At 35.2% G+C, this 20,563-nt stretch overlaps 1 protein-coding gene across 5 annotated transcripts; it reads left to right on the top strand.

The window, feature by feature from the left end:
* Positions 1-69: 69 nt before the first annotated feature.
* LOC129565310 (probable serine/threonine-protein kinase ifkA) lies at positions 70-19,970 on the top strand. Of its 5 annotated transcripts, none has more exons than XR_008687597.1 (8): positions 70-195; positions 604-1,115; positions 1,750-1,921; positions 2,007-2,289; positions 2,360-2,535; positions 2,656-2,974; positions 3,092-4,298; positions 4,442-4,602. XR_008687597.1 is itself a non-coding variant. In XM_055440052.1 (4 exons), exons 3-4 carry the CDS (start codon positions 13,028-13,030, stop codon positions 15,140-15,142), a joined length of 1,383 nt encoding a protein of 460 aa, XP_055296027.1. In that variant the 5' UTR covers positions 3,484-4,298; positions 4,442-4,991; positions 12,954-13,027; the 3' UTR covers positions 15,143-19,970. The 5 variants fall into 5 exon arrangements, 2 of the variants coding, with proteins under 2 accessions (XP_055296027.1, XP_055296028.1); XR_008687598.1 differs by having other exon boundaries at positions 149-285; positions 4,442-4,994; XR_008687599.1 differs by lacking the exon at positions 604-1,115 and having other exon boundaries at positions 87-195.
* Positions 19,971-20,563: the final 593 nt, after the last annotated feature.

Below are 20,563 nucleotides of genomic sequence, written 5' to 3'. Positions count from 1 at the left end.
ACGATCAGTCACCTTGTGCTTTCATCTATTACTAGTAAACATGAAGATGCTAGCTTTTGTATCAAGCAAGCAGAAGCGGTTCGTAGGTCAGTTGCCGTTTGGATTTGAATGAACACACAAAGAGCGGAAAAGCCTATTAAACAAAATTTGTTGACCATTCAATCGTTTGAATTAAGCTCAATCGGCGAGAAAGCGGTAAAATATTATCTCAAAAAGATACTGATTTTGTGAGACTAAATGATTATGTTAAAAATAAGAATTCGAAGATTTTCTCTTAAATAAAATGTACGCTATCGTAACATATAAATAGGATAATCAATTTGTGCTGGTGATTTGATTGCCTTGCGTTGTGGAAATATCTTAATGGTATCATAGAATTCATTCAAAAAATCGAACAAAGTTTAGGTTTTATCAAAGGGAAATCCCAACTGTGCTAATGATATATCTGTGTGAAATCCTACAATTACATACAGCTACAGCTGTAGCTGGCTTCAAGTTACTTATAATCGTATAAACAACATTTCTGCTATGTGCACAAACACACGACAGGCTAAAAATAAAAAAATTTACCCAACTGAATATTATACATTTTTATTCATATAGAGATAAATAGCTGGTGAAAAGGCATTTGGTTGAAGATGATGCGCATATTTTTAGTCGTTTTAATCGGATGTCTATCGGCGAGTTTAAGCACTGCATCTCAGGAGTTGCCATGCAATATACTTGACTCTGTAGATATAACCAATGGAATTCGACAGCCAGACGGAAGTATCTTGTACGGCGGCGTCATGTATACAATAGATCAATACGCGACGGTGGATTATATCGTGAAAAAAGGCGTCAAGAAATTCGATGATTTCACGCATATTCGTGGATGTCCCTGCCATATCAAACCATGTCTTCGGTTTTGCTGCCCATTCGAAACACCAATAACGAGAGCAAATGGAACTAGTTGCATGTCAATGATATATCGAGAAAGAATAAAACTCGAAATATGGAACGATTTTCGTAATGAAACATTGAATTTAAGACATCAGCCATATTTTGCATATGTCGATGGATATCCTTGTTCTGTCGAATCCATGTATCCGGTAGACAACTACCATGTGTCACGCGTAATGATTTTTATTTATATTTGAACATTTTCATTTGATTTGTTCTCGAATTCGGTGTAACTTAAACAGTTTTTTTTTCACAATATGAAAGCATTGCCCATGCAATGAAAGGCATTTTTATGGAGTTTGAAAACAAAAATAATTGCTGGAACCCATTTGTGAAAATGAAAGCTGTTGAAATATGAATATCTATATGTGGATTGAGAATTCATATTTGATAGCTCATACCGACCCCATGTTCAGCTAACGCTGAATGAAATCAACATATTCAGCATTACTTTTGACAGCTACTTAGTTTGACAGATGTTTGTTAGGGGTTGCTAAAAAAGCTGTGTCTTTTTATTGCGTTGCATGCATACAAGATAAAATTTGCTTCGGATTTTCATTTTATTTCGTCAACTAAGAAGTGAGTGAAAACATTTCATAAAACATCCATTTCTACGAAATTCCATGAAGTTTTTGGAAAGCAATGAAAGTTTTTCTCAAGTTTTTCCAAAGTTTTTCTCAAGTTTTTCCAAATTCCACGTAAAAATTTGTTGTTCACGTTCCACAGGAAAAAGAAATTGTACAAGTTACACAGAGTTCGACCAGAGATTTGAAATTTGATAACATTTTTTCTCATTCTTTCTTTCAGAAAGGGGAAATTTTCCATGAGAATCGTTATTTAACGCATCAAAATTACTGCTTCTATATTGATTATATTGATATAATGGATTTGGGGTCGAATATGGGTCTCGGACCCAGAGTATTGATTTGCCAACCAGCAGCATCGCCTCCTCAATACACAATAGATCCGTTGGCTTACGGTAATACATCAATCGAAGTTTTCTAGAAATTGTTCTTTTTTCAACATTGTTTTCAATGTTATTTTCTCCTTTGGTGTAAATTTAGATATACTACCGATAACATCAGCTGTTCTTGTCATCGTCACGCTACTGATTTATGCATGCATACCAAAGCTGCATACTTTGCAAGGAAAATGTATAATTTTCTATTTGATTGTCTTGGCAATCGGTTGCATCCTGACTGCTCACCTAGCTATAAATGACCGCCGTTATGGGGATTATGTCACACCGAATATGTGTCGTCTCATCGGATTCATCCTTCTAATCTCCTTGTTGTCGTCATTTCTCTGGTTAAATGTGTTGAATTTCAACATGTGGCTGAGTGTATAGTAAGTTATATTGAATTAAATCAATGGCATTGACAAAATATCGAGAAAATATTCATACATTTTACCACAGTCCCACAGAGCGTTTTAAGCATTGGACAAACACGGCTAAACTACAATTATACGCCGTGTACGGTTTTGGTGCTCCATATATTTGGACCTTAATTGTTTACATACTTGATGGTTTCGGGTCCAAATTACCATTGATTTTCCGACCAGGGAGTGGAGAGAAGAGCTGTTTTTTGAACAGTAAGTAGCCACGGTCGGAAAATTTTTGGTCAGATTTCTTTTGAAATTTGATTTAAAACTTCAATCAATTTTTAATCAATATTTTTTTTAATTATAAATTCTCAACGAATCTTATTTCAGATATGTTTTTATACTTCCATTTTCCATGTGCAATCACATTGATCTTCAACCTCATACTGTTTGTATCGATTTATATTTCAAATCGTCAGTATAAAGTGAGACATGAACAAGATCTGAAACTGGCAGACGAAAATATTAATAGAGAATTATTGGCCGGGCTTTCTTTGGTCACGGGCATTATTTTGATGATAGAAATATTTGCATATTTACTCATCGCTGATAGCTTTGAAATTTTGTTAATTTGCATCGCTGTTCAGGGTATTATTGTTTTCATTCTGTTTGTGCTGAATTGTCGTGTGCGGAGTTCAATCAAAGAAAGGTATGAAACCATTGAACAATCTGAACTGTTTGATAACAAAGTGAAATTGTTCGATTTCTTATAATTTTGTTCGACTTTTAATCATTTTGTTTATTCTTTTCTTTGTTTCATAATCAGATGGCAGGAGTATAATGCCAAAAGGAATTCAAACAGAAAAAACGCATCAAATGCGCCAATGAATGAGATATCTTCATCGTAAACAATGTTTTCTTTTTTTTCGTATTCACAAACTACCTCTAAATATTAACATACTGTTATTTATATATTCTGTCTATATGACGCAAAAAAATGTACTTTCATTCACACACGCAAAAAACGTGACATCAATAGCATTAAATGCAAATAAATACAATGGTTCATTCATTGAACAAACTAAAATAGTAAACAATGGTTGAATGTTACAGCAAATATACTGAAATCAATCGAAAATTACACGAAATATTCTCAAAAGATGGCGCCCATCAACAATCATTCTTATTCATTCGAACTCAGCAATAAGTTCAGTATTGTCAGCCGCGTAGATGCAAGTGGCGTCAATTCAGTCGGCTAGTGGCCAATACACGAAGCAATCCACAAAAGAATATAGTTGCGATAATCAAACAACAACAAGCAGATCGACAGTATGTTTGAAATGGTGGCATAGAAAAGTCAGAAAATTATTATTCGGTGAACGAATAAAGAATTGCAACCAAAAAAGAAATTCGAAAATTCGACAATTTGTTTCTTTTTGTGTGTAAACCGAAAGAAGAATATACGAATACCAATAGTTTTTGTGGTAGACGGAAGGAAATAACATAAAAGAACGATTTTATTTTTCATTTCTGTACATTTTGAATATTTTTTCAAGACTAAAAAAAAGAGCGACGAAATACCGTGAAACTTTTCCTTGATTTGTGTGAGTCGCGCGTTTTTGCACTTAAACTGTAAATGAGCTCTATGCATTTTTGGTGTCCTTTCACAAAGACTTTCTGATCTGGATTCGGTGACATTTTAAATGGCAACCCAATTCGAAATAGCAACACAAAATCTCGTCTTTTCTTTTTAACAAAAAAAAAGAAAATTAAATGCAAATAAATCAAACGTAAACTAACTGTGATAAATGAAAAATAGAAAATAGTACAGTATCGAAATACGAAAAAAAGGAGAGAAGTTAAAATCTAGTGCATTTTTTTTTTAAACGAAAAGAGAATTCGGACTAAAAGATATAGAAAGGAAAGAAAGCTGCATAAATTGAATAATTTTTGTTTCGCTTTTTATTCGGACCGGAATTGTTGTTGCAACATTTGAATATTCACATCGAGAATCAGACAGCTAAATAGCATATGTAAGCATAAAAAAAGTGATGGAATGTAAAAAGAAACAAAATACGGTTGTTTTTCTTGATCGATCAAGCATTTTTTTTATAAAACGCATTTCTTTAAAATCTTCTTTTTTTCTTTTTCTGCTCTTTTTTTCTCTCTTCTGAAGGAATCACAACGACTCATGTGTTATCAGAGACATTGAATCGAGTATTTGGCGTGTATGTGTAAATTAAAATCAATGAAAAGATTTTTTTATGGTTTTGGGCAAATTAAGAGTAGTTTTTAATCGAAACGACGACGATAAAGCAATATAAAATATTTTTTATTCCCGAACTGCACACGCATACACACACACAAACACATACACACACCGTCATACAAACAGCGTACACAGCAACAAGCGAACACCAAAACATAGACAAATCTTGTGTGAACGGTGTACGACATCAGAGGTGAACGCGGCTGAAAACGACTTACAACGACGACCTACAAAAACCAAGCAAAACGAACAGAGAGCGTGAAAAAACAACAACAAACACACAGACACACAAACACCACATACTTTTTTCTAGACTTTTTCTTCCACTTCTTCTTCTTCATCGTTAACCATTTCATTTGGAAAGAAGTTGATTGCTGATTTTCGAGTTTTGCCACACTCACAAGCAGACACACACACACACACATACACCGGACGAATAACGCTTAGAAATCAAAAGGTATGTATGGAAAAAATCTAATTGAATGCATGCTACTTTTTTTATATTATTATTATTATCGTCATCATCATATCGGTATCTAATTCTTCGTATGCTTAACTACCATGAAATAAATTCACTTGATTCGCCTATCAAACGGTTTGTGGTTGTGCTGATTCGCTCGAGGTTTTTTTTTCTTCGGCGCTTTGAAAGAAAAAAAAAAACGTTCATTTCTAATCTCGGTAATACCGTTACCGCACTTTAGCCAGATCTAAATCGACAGAAATCGAGAATTGTGCTATCTTGTCTTGAGTTGTGTCTGTTTGGTTTTGGTTGCGGTTGCATCGCAATAATAATATGCTCACTTTTCGTCGTTTTCATATTCGATTGTCGTTCAATATATGCGTCGATAATTCTCGATGCTGCTCGGCTTTATTTCATACATCGATTTCGTGAACAACATACACACACACACACACACACAACGCCACAAACGGCCGAATTTATATTGCCTTTACATATATATCTATCGACTTCTTTCTTTTCGCATACAAACTGTTGCGCGCCGATACTCTCAATTTTTTTTCCCTTCTTCGTTCGTTCGTTCGGTCGTTCGTTCAAACATCGACAGCCTGTTTGTGTGTAGTTGCTGTTGCCATTGTTATTGTTATTATTACTGTTATGATATTTCGATATCGGCACTTCGTTACTTTAGCTTCTCTATTTCGAATCGATTTACCATTTAATTTATAAAGTTACAGTTTGATTTTCGAATTACTTTTCACATGAAAATGGAAATGCACGAAGAAAGAATGAAGAAGAAAAAATCAGTAACACAATAAGCGCGGCGGAACGAAAATATAAAAATGTATTTTATTTACGCATATTATGAAAAGAAAATATATATCTAGCTGAAAAAAGTATATTATGACGATGAACGAAAGAAAAAAAAATAAATAAAATGATTGCGAATGTTTTTGGCGTTTGCGGTGAGGAAAAGAGACGAGTGTGAAAACGTGTACGAACGGAAAAAAACGCACATCAAGCAACGAAACCCGAAAAAGGTTGTCGATTGGATGGGTATGAGTGTGAGTGCAAGCTGTAAGAGCAGGCCGCTCGTTTGTATTCGAATTTCATGCGAGAGAATGTTTGTGTGCGAATCAGCCAGTTCAATAATGGCGTTCAATATTTTTCTTCGCTGTTGTTGTTGCTGTTGACGACTTTTTTTTTATTTCTTTCGTGTGTTGCTACTCTGTTGTTCATTCAGCGTGGTGCCTTTTTATTCTCTTTTGTATTAAAATTTGCTTTTGTGTGTGCCTCTCGTTTCTTTCGAACAACGCACGGCTGTTGCTTGCCTGTTGTTTATTCGTTCACAATTTTCCTTCGACGAAACACGATTAAGCCGAAGCGACAGTAATAACAATAACAATAATGAAGATGAAAAGGAAAGAAAAAAAAAACAGTCAGCCGATTTTAATTCGGTGGTTGGCTATTTTTGTGTCCCATAAAAAACAACACTTGACGAAAAATGACACTCTAAATTTAGACGAATTGGGCATTGATATCATGGATATATGCTGATATGGGCGCTTGTGTCTCACTTGGACGACGTGACATGCTGATTAATGCCTATACCTAACACCGTTTTGTTTCACATTATTTCAAGTTTGTCGCCATTGTTTCACCACATTCGGCTTTTTTGTCACAATTTTACATGCACAAAATGTGAAGTGTTCTGTTTCTACTGTGAGTTTATTGCTACTGGTTGTCGGTCTCTATCTCGCTTTTTCTCTGTCTCACTCGCTCTCATTTTCTCTCTCTCTATTTCGCTCTCTCTCACTCGCACAATCACACAGAACCAAACGAACCGGTGAACGCGTGTGATTTACCATCTCTGTTTCGCATGCACCGTTGAGCCCATTACGTGCGTTTCACTGGCTCACGCACAACAAATAAAATTACCATGTCATTTCTTGATGTTGTTGATTTCTTTGCATTTTCTTTTGCTCATTTCATTCGAAGCCAATGTGTGGCTTCTTAGCTCATGCATGTCGATTTGTAGAGCAATTGCCAAACATCGAACGAACAAATGTTTCTCACTCGTTACTCTTTTTTTCTTTTCAACTGACGACGCTCTCTAGCCCTGTGTCTGTAATACATTTTGTAATTGAACGGTTTGGTTTTGGTACGAAAAGTTGATCGAATCGACATACACACACACACACACACGCCGATCGCCTGAATGACTGGGCAGATGTGTGGTCATAGTGCTAAAAGAAGTCACCTTTTCAATGCAAACATATGCAATTTTCATTATTCTCGCTTTCTGGCATCCCCATTGTGTCAATACGAAACAAGAAAATAGCGCCTTTGCAATGCGCACGTATTGTAATCCAAGACCTTTTTCGTTTTAATTACACACATCTGTCAATATCTCGAACGCTGTGTGCACGTTGTGAAGCTAAGGCCAAAATTTTTCGATGCAAAATATAAAGAATAACGGCATTTCGATTGGATCGATTCAAACAACGAAAAGAAAAAAAAATATTGTTATGAAATCATAGCAATTTGCTCGTTTTCAAGACATTTATTTGAGAAACCAGAGCAAAACATGATCGAATCATCGTGCGTGTCGAATTAATTTTTCATGTTTTTTGTCTTCTACAAAGGCGATCTTCAGTCTGATAGATATACTGCTTTACATGACATATACATTGGATCCAGTACGGATTTTGTGGCAAGAAGCATTTCTGCTGCTGTGCAATGACTTTTGCATTTCAATTTGATTGAATTAAAAACGAATTCGCTATTAACGAGTTGCGTTGACAATCTTGGCTTGAATCTATTGCAAATCGTCGTCCCCATTAAAACGGTTTCGCTTTCGGTATATATTTTCGTTGAGTTTTTTGTTGACTGTACCCGATGATCTCAGGCCTCCCCGTTTTCGATGTTCATCGATGTCATTCAAGTGTTTATATTTTTGCGAGTGCTAATCCGTTGCTTCCATCGTGCACACATCACATCTCGCCAATGTCAAAACTTTTTAATGAACCTCGTGCCGAGGGGACTATGTGCGAGTAAATGCGAGTCAAATCAAAATATATCGACAAGCTGTATGAAGGTTCGAAAGCCTGAGAATCATTTACAGCCACATCGAATCGCAAGTCTCGATACAAATTGTCTATACATTTTTCCATTGAATCGTGGAAATTTGCACTGATTCAGATGACACACAAGCCCATAGACTCGCGCGCACGTACGCACATACACCAACCGATAAAAATATATCATTTGAATTCGTTTTTGATGAAACATTCTTCGCTTGTTTTTGTTTTCCATTTTCATCTCTCTGGTGGTGTCATAATCGTTGTGTCGCCATCACATTCTTCCGATTCTCGATTCAAATGAGCAGCGCGCGATAGAGAATTTGTAGTCGCTGTTGTTGATTTCGTATTCACACATTATTCTACCAATCCTTCAATAAATTACGTTGATTCTCGCTGAATTTCAGCAACCGCTCGCGAGCGAGAGAAAATAATTGAAGAGGAAAAAAAACCAGAACAGAAATTCATTGACACGAATAACAAGCTGTTTATTGAGTCGTTTCCAAATCGCACGCTGTATCGAAGTCAAAAACAATCAATGTTGACTTATAGAGAAGAAACGGAGCAGTTTTTTTCGGTTTCTTTTTGGGGTCTACGAATGAAGACAACAACAAAAACAACGGCAGCAACAGCAGCAACAACGAACAATGTTGAGAATCTGATCGATTCAAGTCAATGTTCCATTCAATTGGGGTACATTGTTTGATGGCAGCGGCCAATTCATGAAATTTGCTAATGCACTCGTTTTCCAAAATGAACGTCATTTAAAGAAAATACGTACGTGGAAGACAACAACTGAATCGAAAAAGAAAACGGCCCCAAACAGCTGAAACATTTGTGTACTAGAAACAGAAACCAAGAACAACAACGACGACGACGACGAAAAAAACGAAACAACTGAAAATAATAAACAACAAGCACACGCATACACACAACTCGTCGCTCTCTCGCACTCCAATACAAATGGCAAGCCTCGTTTCTATTTTAAGCCATACATTTTCGATTGTAACTCGGATCAATTTCATAATCCTTCTTTCACAAAAATACTTGAACGATTTTCTTTCTGATTGGTCGATGGTTTTTGTCTGTCATTTTTTTGCCCTCTGTAGACACAATATGCAAAACACAATAAGCGAAAAACAAAATGCTGGAATGAAAACGATGAAATCGTATGAAAACAGTACGATTGCTGGCACAATGGACGAAATACAGTGAATATGTCTGTTTTTGGCTTTGATCACAAATCTAGTAACAATCATTTGATTTTTTATTTTCGTTGACTGTTCTCGACTCATTAGTTGGCTCGAAATTGAATGTTCACACGGCATAAAATGGCAAGACAAAACAAACCGACCGAAATATTCAAAGCCGTTTATATACGGTATACACGTACGGTACACAAAACAATGACTTATTTAGATCGTCTCGCTTATTATCTAATTTGGGGAAAAACGGTTACATGAACCATGATGAGCGATGCGTTGTTTTGATTTAACAGCTGTGTGTGTCTATATGGCAGAGCGCACGACGTTGTGTTTATGTTCTTATTTCGATGGCGATGTTTCCCGTTGTCTTTCCATCGAATTTACTGTGTTCAAAGTGGTTTTTAGACTGATTTTGGCTAATTCAGAGCTCATCTTGCCGCACATTAGCCCCACCGATTTCGCCCCAATGGCTTTATAATTGTGCATCAAAAATTGCGTAGCGACGACGATGACAACGACGGCGACGGCAGCAGTGTGCAACCGACGACACATTCTTCGAATCTCCATTCGCTTGAGTAACTTCAACACACACACACACACACACACACACAGAGAGAGAGAGAGAGAGAGAGAGAGAGAGAGAGAGAGAGAGGGATAGAGAGAGAGCACTAAATTATATCCGATACAATTTTTAATTGATCTTGCAACAAGTTGGGCGAGTGAGTGAGCGAACGAGCGAAAGATTTCTCTTGCGAGTGTAAAACGTCAGTCCTTTTGAATCTCTTTTCGCACTCATTCGGCTTTTTTTCCTCTCGATTAATTTTTCGATGGCTGGAAATTCGGTAAATGTGAACATTGTGACCCAAATGAGCAACTACATCCGGAGCCCAAGCAGTGAAATCTCACATTTTCAGGGAAAAAAACGAAACTTCGAACAACAAAAAAATACCCGAAGAAAACCAACTTTTTTTTCGCATACACACACACACACAAATCACGCTTTAGAAACTTGGCTGCAAATGGTGCTTTTTATTTGTAATCTATTTGGAATTTGTTCGAATGAATTCAACCGTAACAAAATGGATCAGACGGCTTCCAAATTGTTCGGAAATCTGTGTTTCAGCGAAATTCAGCTTATTTACTTCGAGTGCTGCGCTGATGGAGATTAAGAATGGCATTGTTCCATTCTATGATGGTGACCTTTTGCATTCAAGAAGGTCATTTCATAAGATTGTCCGTGTGCGCGCGTTCACATTTGCGCCCGATAATTGTGATGTCACCGACATCAACAAAAATACTCCGCTGTTTGCAACTTAATTAAACATATGCATCGAACTGACCTTGACATAACAACTGACATCACTGGGAAATTGACATGCTGCACGTTGTTATTATTTTTTCGAAGAAAAAGAAAGAAGCAGAAAAAACAACCACATCGAGCTGTTGAAATGCATACACGGTCAACCTGCGTATATATTGCACAACAGTGTACACATACTGGCACTGTATCGACGACGACAACAACGACGGACACATATATAAATAAATAAGCAGATTTTCGATTCACAATTCTTTTCCCTTCGGCAGTGTCGAGCGCTTGCCACCGATTATCACCCGATACGCGACAAACGAGTATTGATTGATGTTCGTGCATTCGGCTGCGCAACGCATTCACTGTGTTTTCTTCAATTGTTTATTATTGTTCGCGTTTTCAAATTGTCGTCCTCACACATATGTTTCGATATTATTGCTTACATAACGAATCGATTCAATTATTTATTAGAATGTTTTGACCATTCAATCATTCCTCCCCCGACGTTGGTTCCGTTGATTTCTTTTCCGTGTGAGAGAAAATAAACAATGTGAAAATGTATGGGCAGCGCAAAAAATAGCCATAGACTCTAATAGCATGAAAACCTACTGAATTTCTACTCGTTCAACACATGTTGGGCCGTTTTCAGCTCGATATCGATCGATGAAACCACACCGTTGCTGCAACAGCAATATACCACAGGCGATCCTGGTGGCACCGATTGTAATGTGTTAAAAAATACATTGTAACAACCAGGATTTTACTATCGGTGCCACAAGGTGTCGCTAGTGGTAATGCTCTTGCAGCAACGGTGTGGATGAAACGAAACAAAACGCCACAAAATACTTTGTACATTGTTTATGGCATTTTCACTGGGTGTACTCCATGCTATTTAATTGCTAATGAGCCGCTGTTGTTCATTTTGGTGCTCTTTTTTTGCTTCACTCTACCCTCCCCCAACACACACAGCAATCGACTCTTTTTTTCAACCAGATTCGCTGATTTACAACATTTCACGGTGAATTCGTTTCTGTGTTTGTATGTAAGTGGCATTTGTTCATTGTTGCAATTCGAGTCCGCATTGTTTTCACCAACCGTCTCTGTATCCATTTACCTCACTCGCGCGCGCGCCTCTGATTCTTATTTGCTCATTGGCTTTTGTTGTTATTGTTATTGCCACCATTGATTTTGGTTTAGTTCGGTTCATGTGCTCACTGTGTTTGTATGTTTTTGTTTGCGTGCCCCAGAATTGCAGATGTTCTGTGTGTGTATCAATCGATCGACAATGTTGTAATCATAACAAATGGAAAACATATGCAAATCTGACATTGACTCATTTCATTGTTTACGTATTTGATGTGATACAGTTTTTGTTTCATTCCCTCTGGCGCTCGCTCTTCAAAAAACGATTGAAATTTCGAGTGAAACATTCAGTTTTTAATATTCTGATTTGATAGAGTACCTTACTTCGGCACTTTTGATTGGATTTTCTACGGAAAGTAATCACATTCGATTTTCTCGGACGGAATTTCATACACTTTGTTATTCCTTTGGAAATTTACCCAGCTATGGCGCCCAATCAGCTGACAAATTAATCACTGAACGTTATCTTTTACTGTTATTTACACGTTTTATATATACAAAGCGCGAGAAGCATATGCGCGATGTGCTGACGTAATCCATACATATTGATATATATGCGCGTTATACGGTGAACTATTTTTATTTCGAACGTATTCGAACCACTCGGGATTGTTCATTGTGTTGCAATTTCTTTTTTCGTTTGATTTATTGCAAACACAAATTATATATTTGGATATATGCTCATAAATAATAGTTTTAGCATCGTTGAGCTCTCGACTCGATTTTTATTTCCTCTCTTGCGTACAGTCAATGACAGATAGCTGAGGATATATGCTGAGCATAGAAACTCAGTAAGCTGAGATTGGGACATTTTGAATTTATGACGTGTAGTTCATATAAATGCATGATGAAATGTATGAAATTGTATGCATGCCATCATAAATTTGTACACGTCATTAAGTCAAAATGTCCCAATCTCAGCTTACTGAGTTTCTATGCTCAGCATATATCCTCAGCTATCTGTCATTGACTGCTTGCGTATAAATAAAATGAACCGTTATCGTCTCTTTCTGATCAACTTCAAAATGATAACAGCAAATTGTGTTGCTTTTTTTCTCTCTCTTTCTCCTGAATATTGTTCCTCCTTATCAGCTGCTTTTGTGATTGGTTTTCTTTCAAATCTAAATGTTTTTTTTTGCGTTGTCAACTAAGTAGATTACAAAAAGCGAGATTTTTTTTCTTTTTATTAAAACGAAATTTTTTTCCTTCCGATTTGCAGCAGTTAAAAAAAATTTTGCGAACGGATACTGAACGAACGACGACCGACGGGAGAGGAGGGGAATCGTACGAAATATGGATCTAAACGTTGCTGTTCCACCAGCCAACGAGCTGTTTGACGACAACGACATGGTCTTTCCAATCCTAATGGGTCGAGAAAATCTCAAAATTCTTGCATCACCAGGCAGTGAATCGAGTGGTGTTAGTTCGCTGGACGCCGAAGAGGCAAAGGTAATATATACACATCGATTACGATATAAATTATTTATCGATTAGATAGTCAACGTCCACTTAAATTGTCTATTGCCACTAATTGTATTGTAAATAGGAAATTCGATAAATTTTCATTAAATTTTCCGTCTATCTACGAATACAAACCAAATATTGATATTAAACATGGTTGCGCGTTATTGGAAAGGAGCAACAGTTCATTGACACTCGCAATGTGTACGTTTAATTACTCATTTTTAATCGTAATACACGAAAAACAGCAGCATTCACATTAACTTTGTAATCGATGTTATTCTTTGTGCGGTAATTTTATTACCAGCCGCCTTTTTTTTGCGCGCTGCTCATGGGTCATGTCTGTAAAATGTATTCGAGCGCAACTACAGAAGAAAAAAAAACAACGACAACCGATTTTTTGAAATGTCGCTTGTTTTTTTTTCTTCCAGTTTATATGTCACACGTTTTAAGATAAAGCAAATGATGAAAAAAAAACCTTATGCAAGCCAATGTATTGACGAATTTTGCATGCAAAAGTGTATATATTTAACCTCTAAATCAAGTCTCGCGCTCATGCTCCCTTTCCGATAACAGCCACTGAATCGAAGAAGGCGAAGAAGAAAAAAAAATTGAATATAACGACGAGAAAAAAATGGAAATTCGTTGACAATTTTTTTTTGTTTGCTTTCAATTTGATGATTCAATTAACTAAATAAAAAATTTTGCTATTTGATATAGAAATTGGCTAATGAGCAGCTACCGACAAGCAGCAGTCCGACAATGGCATCTGAGCCAAGTTCAGCAGTACAAACGGAGAGTGAATCGAGCGATGGCGGCAGCGATGGTGATGATGACAAGCCAATCGAACAAAGTTCAAGCGAAAGCGTACAATCAACCGATGAAAGTGAGCAACAGTCAAACACATCGGACGATGAAGACAAAGACGATGTGAGCGTGTGCAAAGAACATAGCGACGAAAATGCGGCAGAAAGTGACGATCATGACAACGAACTAGTCTCAAATGCAGTTGCTCAAGATGACGATGACAAAGCATCACAACAGATTGATTTGGATGAGATTCGATACAAAAATCTCAAGATTTTCTACGAAGGACGTGACATTCTGGATTTCACCGCGAATGTGGCAAACAAATCATGGAATGTTAAATATGCACACTTGCCGGAGCAAAACTATCAAATGTACATTCAAAATCGATCTCAATACAATCGTTTGGCTCCGGGCTACGAGAGTCCCGAACACTATGCATTGAATGCATGTGGCAGATGTGCTTTCAATTTCCCAGTTATGGTTGATATTCCAGATGAAGCTGACCAAACCGCAACCAATGCATGCAAATCAAGTGTCAACGATTTATTGACACAAACAGTTGCATCGATCGTTAGTGCATTGGCACAGAAATTGCCGGCCGCTCAACCGATGGCACAGCCATCGATGCACACACCAACTGGCCAATCAATGAACAACTTGAACAATTTCATGTTGAACAACAATGCCACCCAATCATCGGCCCAATCATACGCATATCAAAATCGCAATCAATTTGCAAACAACGCCAATGCTATCGCAGCTGCTGCGGCTGCCGCCGCCGCCAACAATCACAGCTCCTTCAAGCCAAACAACAACAACAACAGCAACAACAACGCATTTTACGGAAACAACATGGTGCTCAACGCATTGGTCAATCAAATTGGTAACAACATAAACAACTCATCGGCTTTCAACTCAAACTTCATTAACGCGATCAATGGCACAAACAACACCAACAACACCATCGCCAATCAACTGAATCAACTGAATCAACTGAGCAACGCAGCACTGGCCAATCTGATGAATCAAAATCAACGACAACAACTCTACGGAATGTGCCGTCAGAATATTAACAAATCAGGAATTAATTTTAACGCAAATAGTCATAAACAAATGCCCACGTACTCACATTTCTAAATTAGAAAAATTGCAATGCATACAAACCTCAAAACATTCACATACACATCCCTCAAGATTTATACATAAAATAATATATCTCAAAAGAAAAAAAAAGCAAAAAATGAAGAAAAGAAGCCAAGCGAACTCAAGATTTAGAAGAAAAGAAAAGAAAAATTAAATTTAAAATGACACACACACACAGAACCACCCCCTAAGAAACATTGACTCGGAGAACATTTATGAATTAGAACGAGAGAACGATACGGATATGGCGCCGAAACTCAAAAATACAAACAAAAACCAAAACTGAGAGAGGAAAGACAAACGGCATTCATTTAAGTTCATTTTCATCATTGATTTCATTCACAAAACCAAAATGAAGAGCTAATTCAAGTTCATTTTGTTCTATTTTTTTTTTAATTTTATTGTTGAACATTTATTTTGTTTTTAGTACGCGTTTTTTTTTAAAAACCCAATTTCTTTAAATAATTGTTGGTGTCACTCAAACGAAAGGGCAGAGTTAAGTTTGAAAGGGAATTTTTTTCTGCGGTTTTTTTTCTTCTGTACATGATTTGCATCGAACACATTTTCTCTCATATTGAGTGTACAATTTGCGCGTTCATCACGACCCAATCTCAGCTCCAATTGATGACTCTAATCAAGGAAACAAAATACAAGTTGAATAGAAAGACAAAGAAAAAACCATCGAACGCATTTTGTTTCATACGATCGCATGTATTTTGTAGTTTTTACATTTCGTTTTCATTAGGGAGCCAAAGTATTGTGTGTATGAGATGGTCAGTTTCATACATGCCAAAGCCATTCTTCTCTCTTTCTCTGTCTGTACAATTCGTTCTATTTTTTCTGCCTTTTTTCACTACATATTTTTCATTATCCATTTTTTTTTGTTTCTCTCTTCGATGTTAATACTTTGTTCGTTTGTACAAGGTTACCTAATGCTCCCAGACATGAATTGAGGCTGAAAAAAGACATAATAAGCCATAGAAATTAACAACAACAATCAAAAGAAAACAAAACAAAAACTGTACGCAAATCATGAACGAAAAGTAGAAATACCGTGACAAAGACATTTATTTGTAATTGTCTCTAAAAAAAAAACAGAGAATATTCAACACATACGAGAAAACGAAAGAAAAAAAAACCAACAAAGATCCAAGATTTACTCTTATTAATCAACTATTTACAAAATAACAACAAATTCTATTATTATTCAATGTAACTTATATATAATATATTTTTTAAAAAGAAGAAAAAAGCAAAAACTGAAGATGGAACATGTGTATATACAGAGCCTGATGATCCGTCACCTGTATCGAGTGTGTCATTCAATCCTATCTCTTACTCTCTCTCTCTCTCTCTCTCTCTCTCTCACCCATCTCTCTCTCTTTCTCTCTGTGTGTCTTTCTCGCTCGATCACCCCTCTCTGTCAATCTCTCGACAAAATACAGAGACCAACACATGAGCAGCGAGAGAGATATGAACAATCTAGTTTTAGAGAATGTGTAAAAAATAGTGTTAAAACAATATATTTATTTGCAATTGATGAAGAAGAAAAAAACACAAATATTAAGAAATGACATCAAATGAAACAGAAAGAAAAAACAACATAAAATAAAACCATATTTAAATTTGGCCACCAAATGCCCACTCAACAATGCCAACAATAGCAATTCGTTCAACGACTTATGGTTTCTCTTTTGCACGATACTTATACATTAAATGTAAATAGGAAAGACACAGATACGAAAAATAACGACACTTTCTGAATATAGATATATGGGTGGCATATGACAATTGTGACAATTCCAAAAATTGAATAATTCTTTCTCAATATTCATTTTTTTCGATTAAAATTGCGTAGAAAATACGATACATGCAATACAAAAGATTTTTCTAAGATATACATGGGCAAAATTGACGAGTCCGCTTGCTTTTGATTTGAAAGACGAAAAAGAAGAAGATGATGAAAGTAAAATGAGGTGAAAAAACGATAACAATTTTGAATTGAATTTCTATTGTTTTTCATTGCATTGTCATCATGATCAGGAACAATCAATGCCTATCTTCTTCGATTGTTGCTGGTCACAAAATCACAAATACAATGGCATACATATAGGCCAAAGCCACATACACACACACACATAAGATATATATATGCATTAATTAGCTAATTTTTGTGTGTGTTTAGATTTAGATGAAAAATCGCAAGATTCATCATTATTACCAAAATTTATTATTATTTATGCGTTAAAATGGATTTCGTTAATTTTAAGAGCCAAATCAACAGCAGAAACAGTTAAAATGACAGGCAAATTTTCGTTTAGAGTTCAATCACACACAGAAAAATATTCCATGATGAGCACATTTACCAAATTATTGAGGGGAAAAAATTAAGAAGAAATTCATTGGCTTTCAATTAATTCGACCTCAATTAGGTCTTTTGGCATTCAATTTATTGAAATTGTATCACACACATTTTTCTCGGCACCTGTCGATTCTCTTCCTCGATGAAAATTTTTTAACGAAAAAAAAAAAACCAATAATTTCTTCTTCGACACGATTTTGTTTTCCTACTTCGTCCACATACTGGGAATGCGATCTTAACAAATTAAATTTTATCTGTTTTTTCGCTGTGCACTTTAAAATAAAAAAAAAACACAAAAATTTCTACGGATTTTTAGGAGAATGGAATAGTGAAAAGTGAAAATAGTTATTTATGTATAGGCAAATTTGAAATCGACCAAAATTCGGTAACGATGAACCAATTTCGTTGGAAAAAAAACACAACAAAAACGTACAACAATTCGGATACAATATTGAAAAATGCAGCGCAATCAAAATCAAAGGAATTTCAATTATCTCATATTTAGTTCATTGATTCGCTGACTGTAATTCCGTGTTGCATGATTTTTTTTAGGCGACATTAGCTTCGATTTCCACCAGATATACACTGATCTGATGAAATAGAATTTTATTAATGGAAAAATAGAATTTTGCCTTTTTGATTTTCGGGACAATTGAATAACGCGTATTAAAATTGTGATGTTTTAAGCCTAATGAAATTATTTAACTATTCGCCGTTATTTCAAGTAATTAGATTTTTTTTTTTTTTTGTTTTTGTTCGTTTTTATTGATGGAATAATTTTTTGTTCGTTCCTCCCCAACCAACACATTCGAGTCTTCTGTTCAATTGTCGCCAGTGTTTTGTTTTTTCGCTTAATTAATTCGAGTTTTCCTTTTTGTTGTGATACATTTAAACGCATTTTAAGTGAGATTCTTAAGAAAAAAAAAATGAATAATAGCTAATAATTTTTGTTCTCGAAAAAAAAAGTAAATGCCTGGGTTCAAACGAATATATGTCCAAAAAGATAAGAAGAAGAAGAAGAAGTAGGCAATTAACCGAACCACAATTAATCGCCAGCAGAAAATCAAATTCTTATGTGCAACAAATGCAAGAACGAATCAACACAAATTCCTTTATACAACACAAAAAGGAACCGTTCACACATACACTCAAACATTTGCGTTTTTTTATGCGCCAGAAATGAAAAATGATACTGAGTATTTGTGGACAAACAACAAATATATAACGTAATTTAATTATTAATTCAAACAGTAGCTAATAGGATTATGCATGTAGATGATTTGCTTGAATTAATTCTTACAAAAGAAGAAAAAAAAATTTAATGAAATGCAAACAATAATAATTTATGTTAGGTGTATATGAACATTTGATATCATAAAATGGTGTTGTGAGATTGTTTTCATGATGATCGATTTTGGTGTATGCACAGTTTTTGAGATCCCGGATGAAGTAGCTTCGAAGATATAATCGTATGATCAGTGATCGGATCCAACCTAATGATAATCACCCGATCGTCTTATACCACAAACCGCCTGTTTTACTTAATCATAAAACTAAAGAAGCAAACAAAATTCAGACGAGGATCCAATATGCTGAATAATCCAACTTGACATCAATTTGTAGTTTTGATACCTGAACTAGTTAAAAATGTGTATTAGAAAAAAAAAATCAAAGAGATTTCAAATCAACTACTGGATTTTAATCAAATTATATCCAAAAAAAAAATAAGAAAATCTATCCAGAATTTAGCCAAATTCTTTAACAAAAGAAAAATCACACAGAGACAGACACATATAGAAAAAGCTCAGTAGCTTTTGTACGTAATAATTTTTGTTTTCTATTTAATGGAATAAGGTGGAAAAATTTCAGAGAGATGAAAAAAATGCCAAATATTTAAATAGTTTCTACACTTCTCTAACCGTATCTAATCACAATTGCCCACAGACATTTCATCCAAATAGATGTGAAAATGATCTTTTCGATTAGGTTTTCATACACGTTTCACTCAAAGCGGTCCAATACAAAATATAATTATTTCGTGTTTTTTTCTTCGTTTTTTAACAACTAAAAAAAAACAAATATATTTATAAAAAAAATCAAGGGGAGTGCTTTGTTTAAGGTGTGATCGCTCAATTGATTCGTTGATTTATTTATGCCTTTGTTGGTGATGTGTAGAGAATTTATTTATTTATTTAATTACATTAAATTATTCACATTAATTTTTAAACAAATCAATTTGAGTAATCGATTCCAAGATCAGTGCAACAAAATAGGAAATGAGTGACCGACATCAACAAAATGAATAAATCGAATGGGGGCGATTGAGTGAACACATTTATGGGAGTGCTCTGCAATGGAATTATTGTAATAGTTATTAGATCCAAGTACCTCTTTGCTCGACTACAATTTAAACAAATGAAACACGTTTTTTTGACTAGCCTTATGACCTAAGTGAGTTGGTTTTTTTTTAATTTTAAACATTTCACTCTTAACTTAACAAAAATGATCAATGTGATTTCAAGTAACACTGGGAAACAAAGTAAACAAAGAAAAAATTAGAAGAAAAAAAATAGTTTAACATAAACAAATCAAGAGGTAAACAGTAGCATCAATTAAAACATGACAATTGATAGAATCAGTTTGTGTCATAGCATACCAATTCTATTTTTTTTTCTCGTTCAATTAGAGACACTTGTGACCTTTTAGTTTTTGTTGTTGTTGTTTAATTCACAGTTTCACCGCGATGTGAAAGGATAAAAAAAACAATTTTCTCAGTTTTCCAATTCTATGTCATTTACAAATATAAAAAAAATATCATTTTCATTCTCCTCAGAAGCAAACAACAAACAACCAAGTTAGAGAGTTGAATCCTTCACCATTTTTCTTTTGCATCAACAATATGAATATTAATAATATTAGATGTAAGTGTTTCAAATCGTATTTTCACTACATGAATATATTGAGTATTAATAAGGCAGACAAGAACACAATAAAAAGAAACAATCGGTTTTTTTTCTTATTCTCTAATTTAAAAACAAAAATTGTAACGAAGC

The sequence above is a fragment of the Sitodiplosis mosellana genome, unplaced genomic scaffold (assembly GCF_009176505.1).
Source record: "Sitodiplosis mosellana isolate CC-2019 unplaced genomic scaffold, AAFC_SMos_1.0 Smas_scaffold_2, whole genome shotgun sequence".
Classification (NCBI taxonomy): Eukaryota; Metazoa; Arthropoda; class Insecta; order Diptera; family Cecidomyiidae; genus Sitodiplosis; species Sitodiplosis mosellana.
This window is presented reverse-complemented; position numbering and strand designations above follow the sequence as displayed.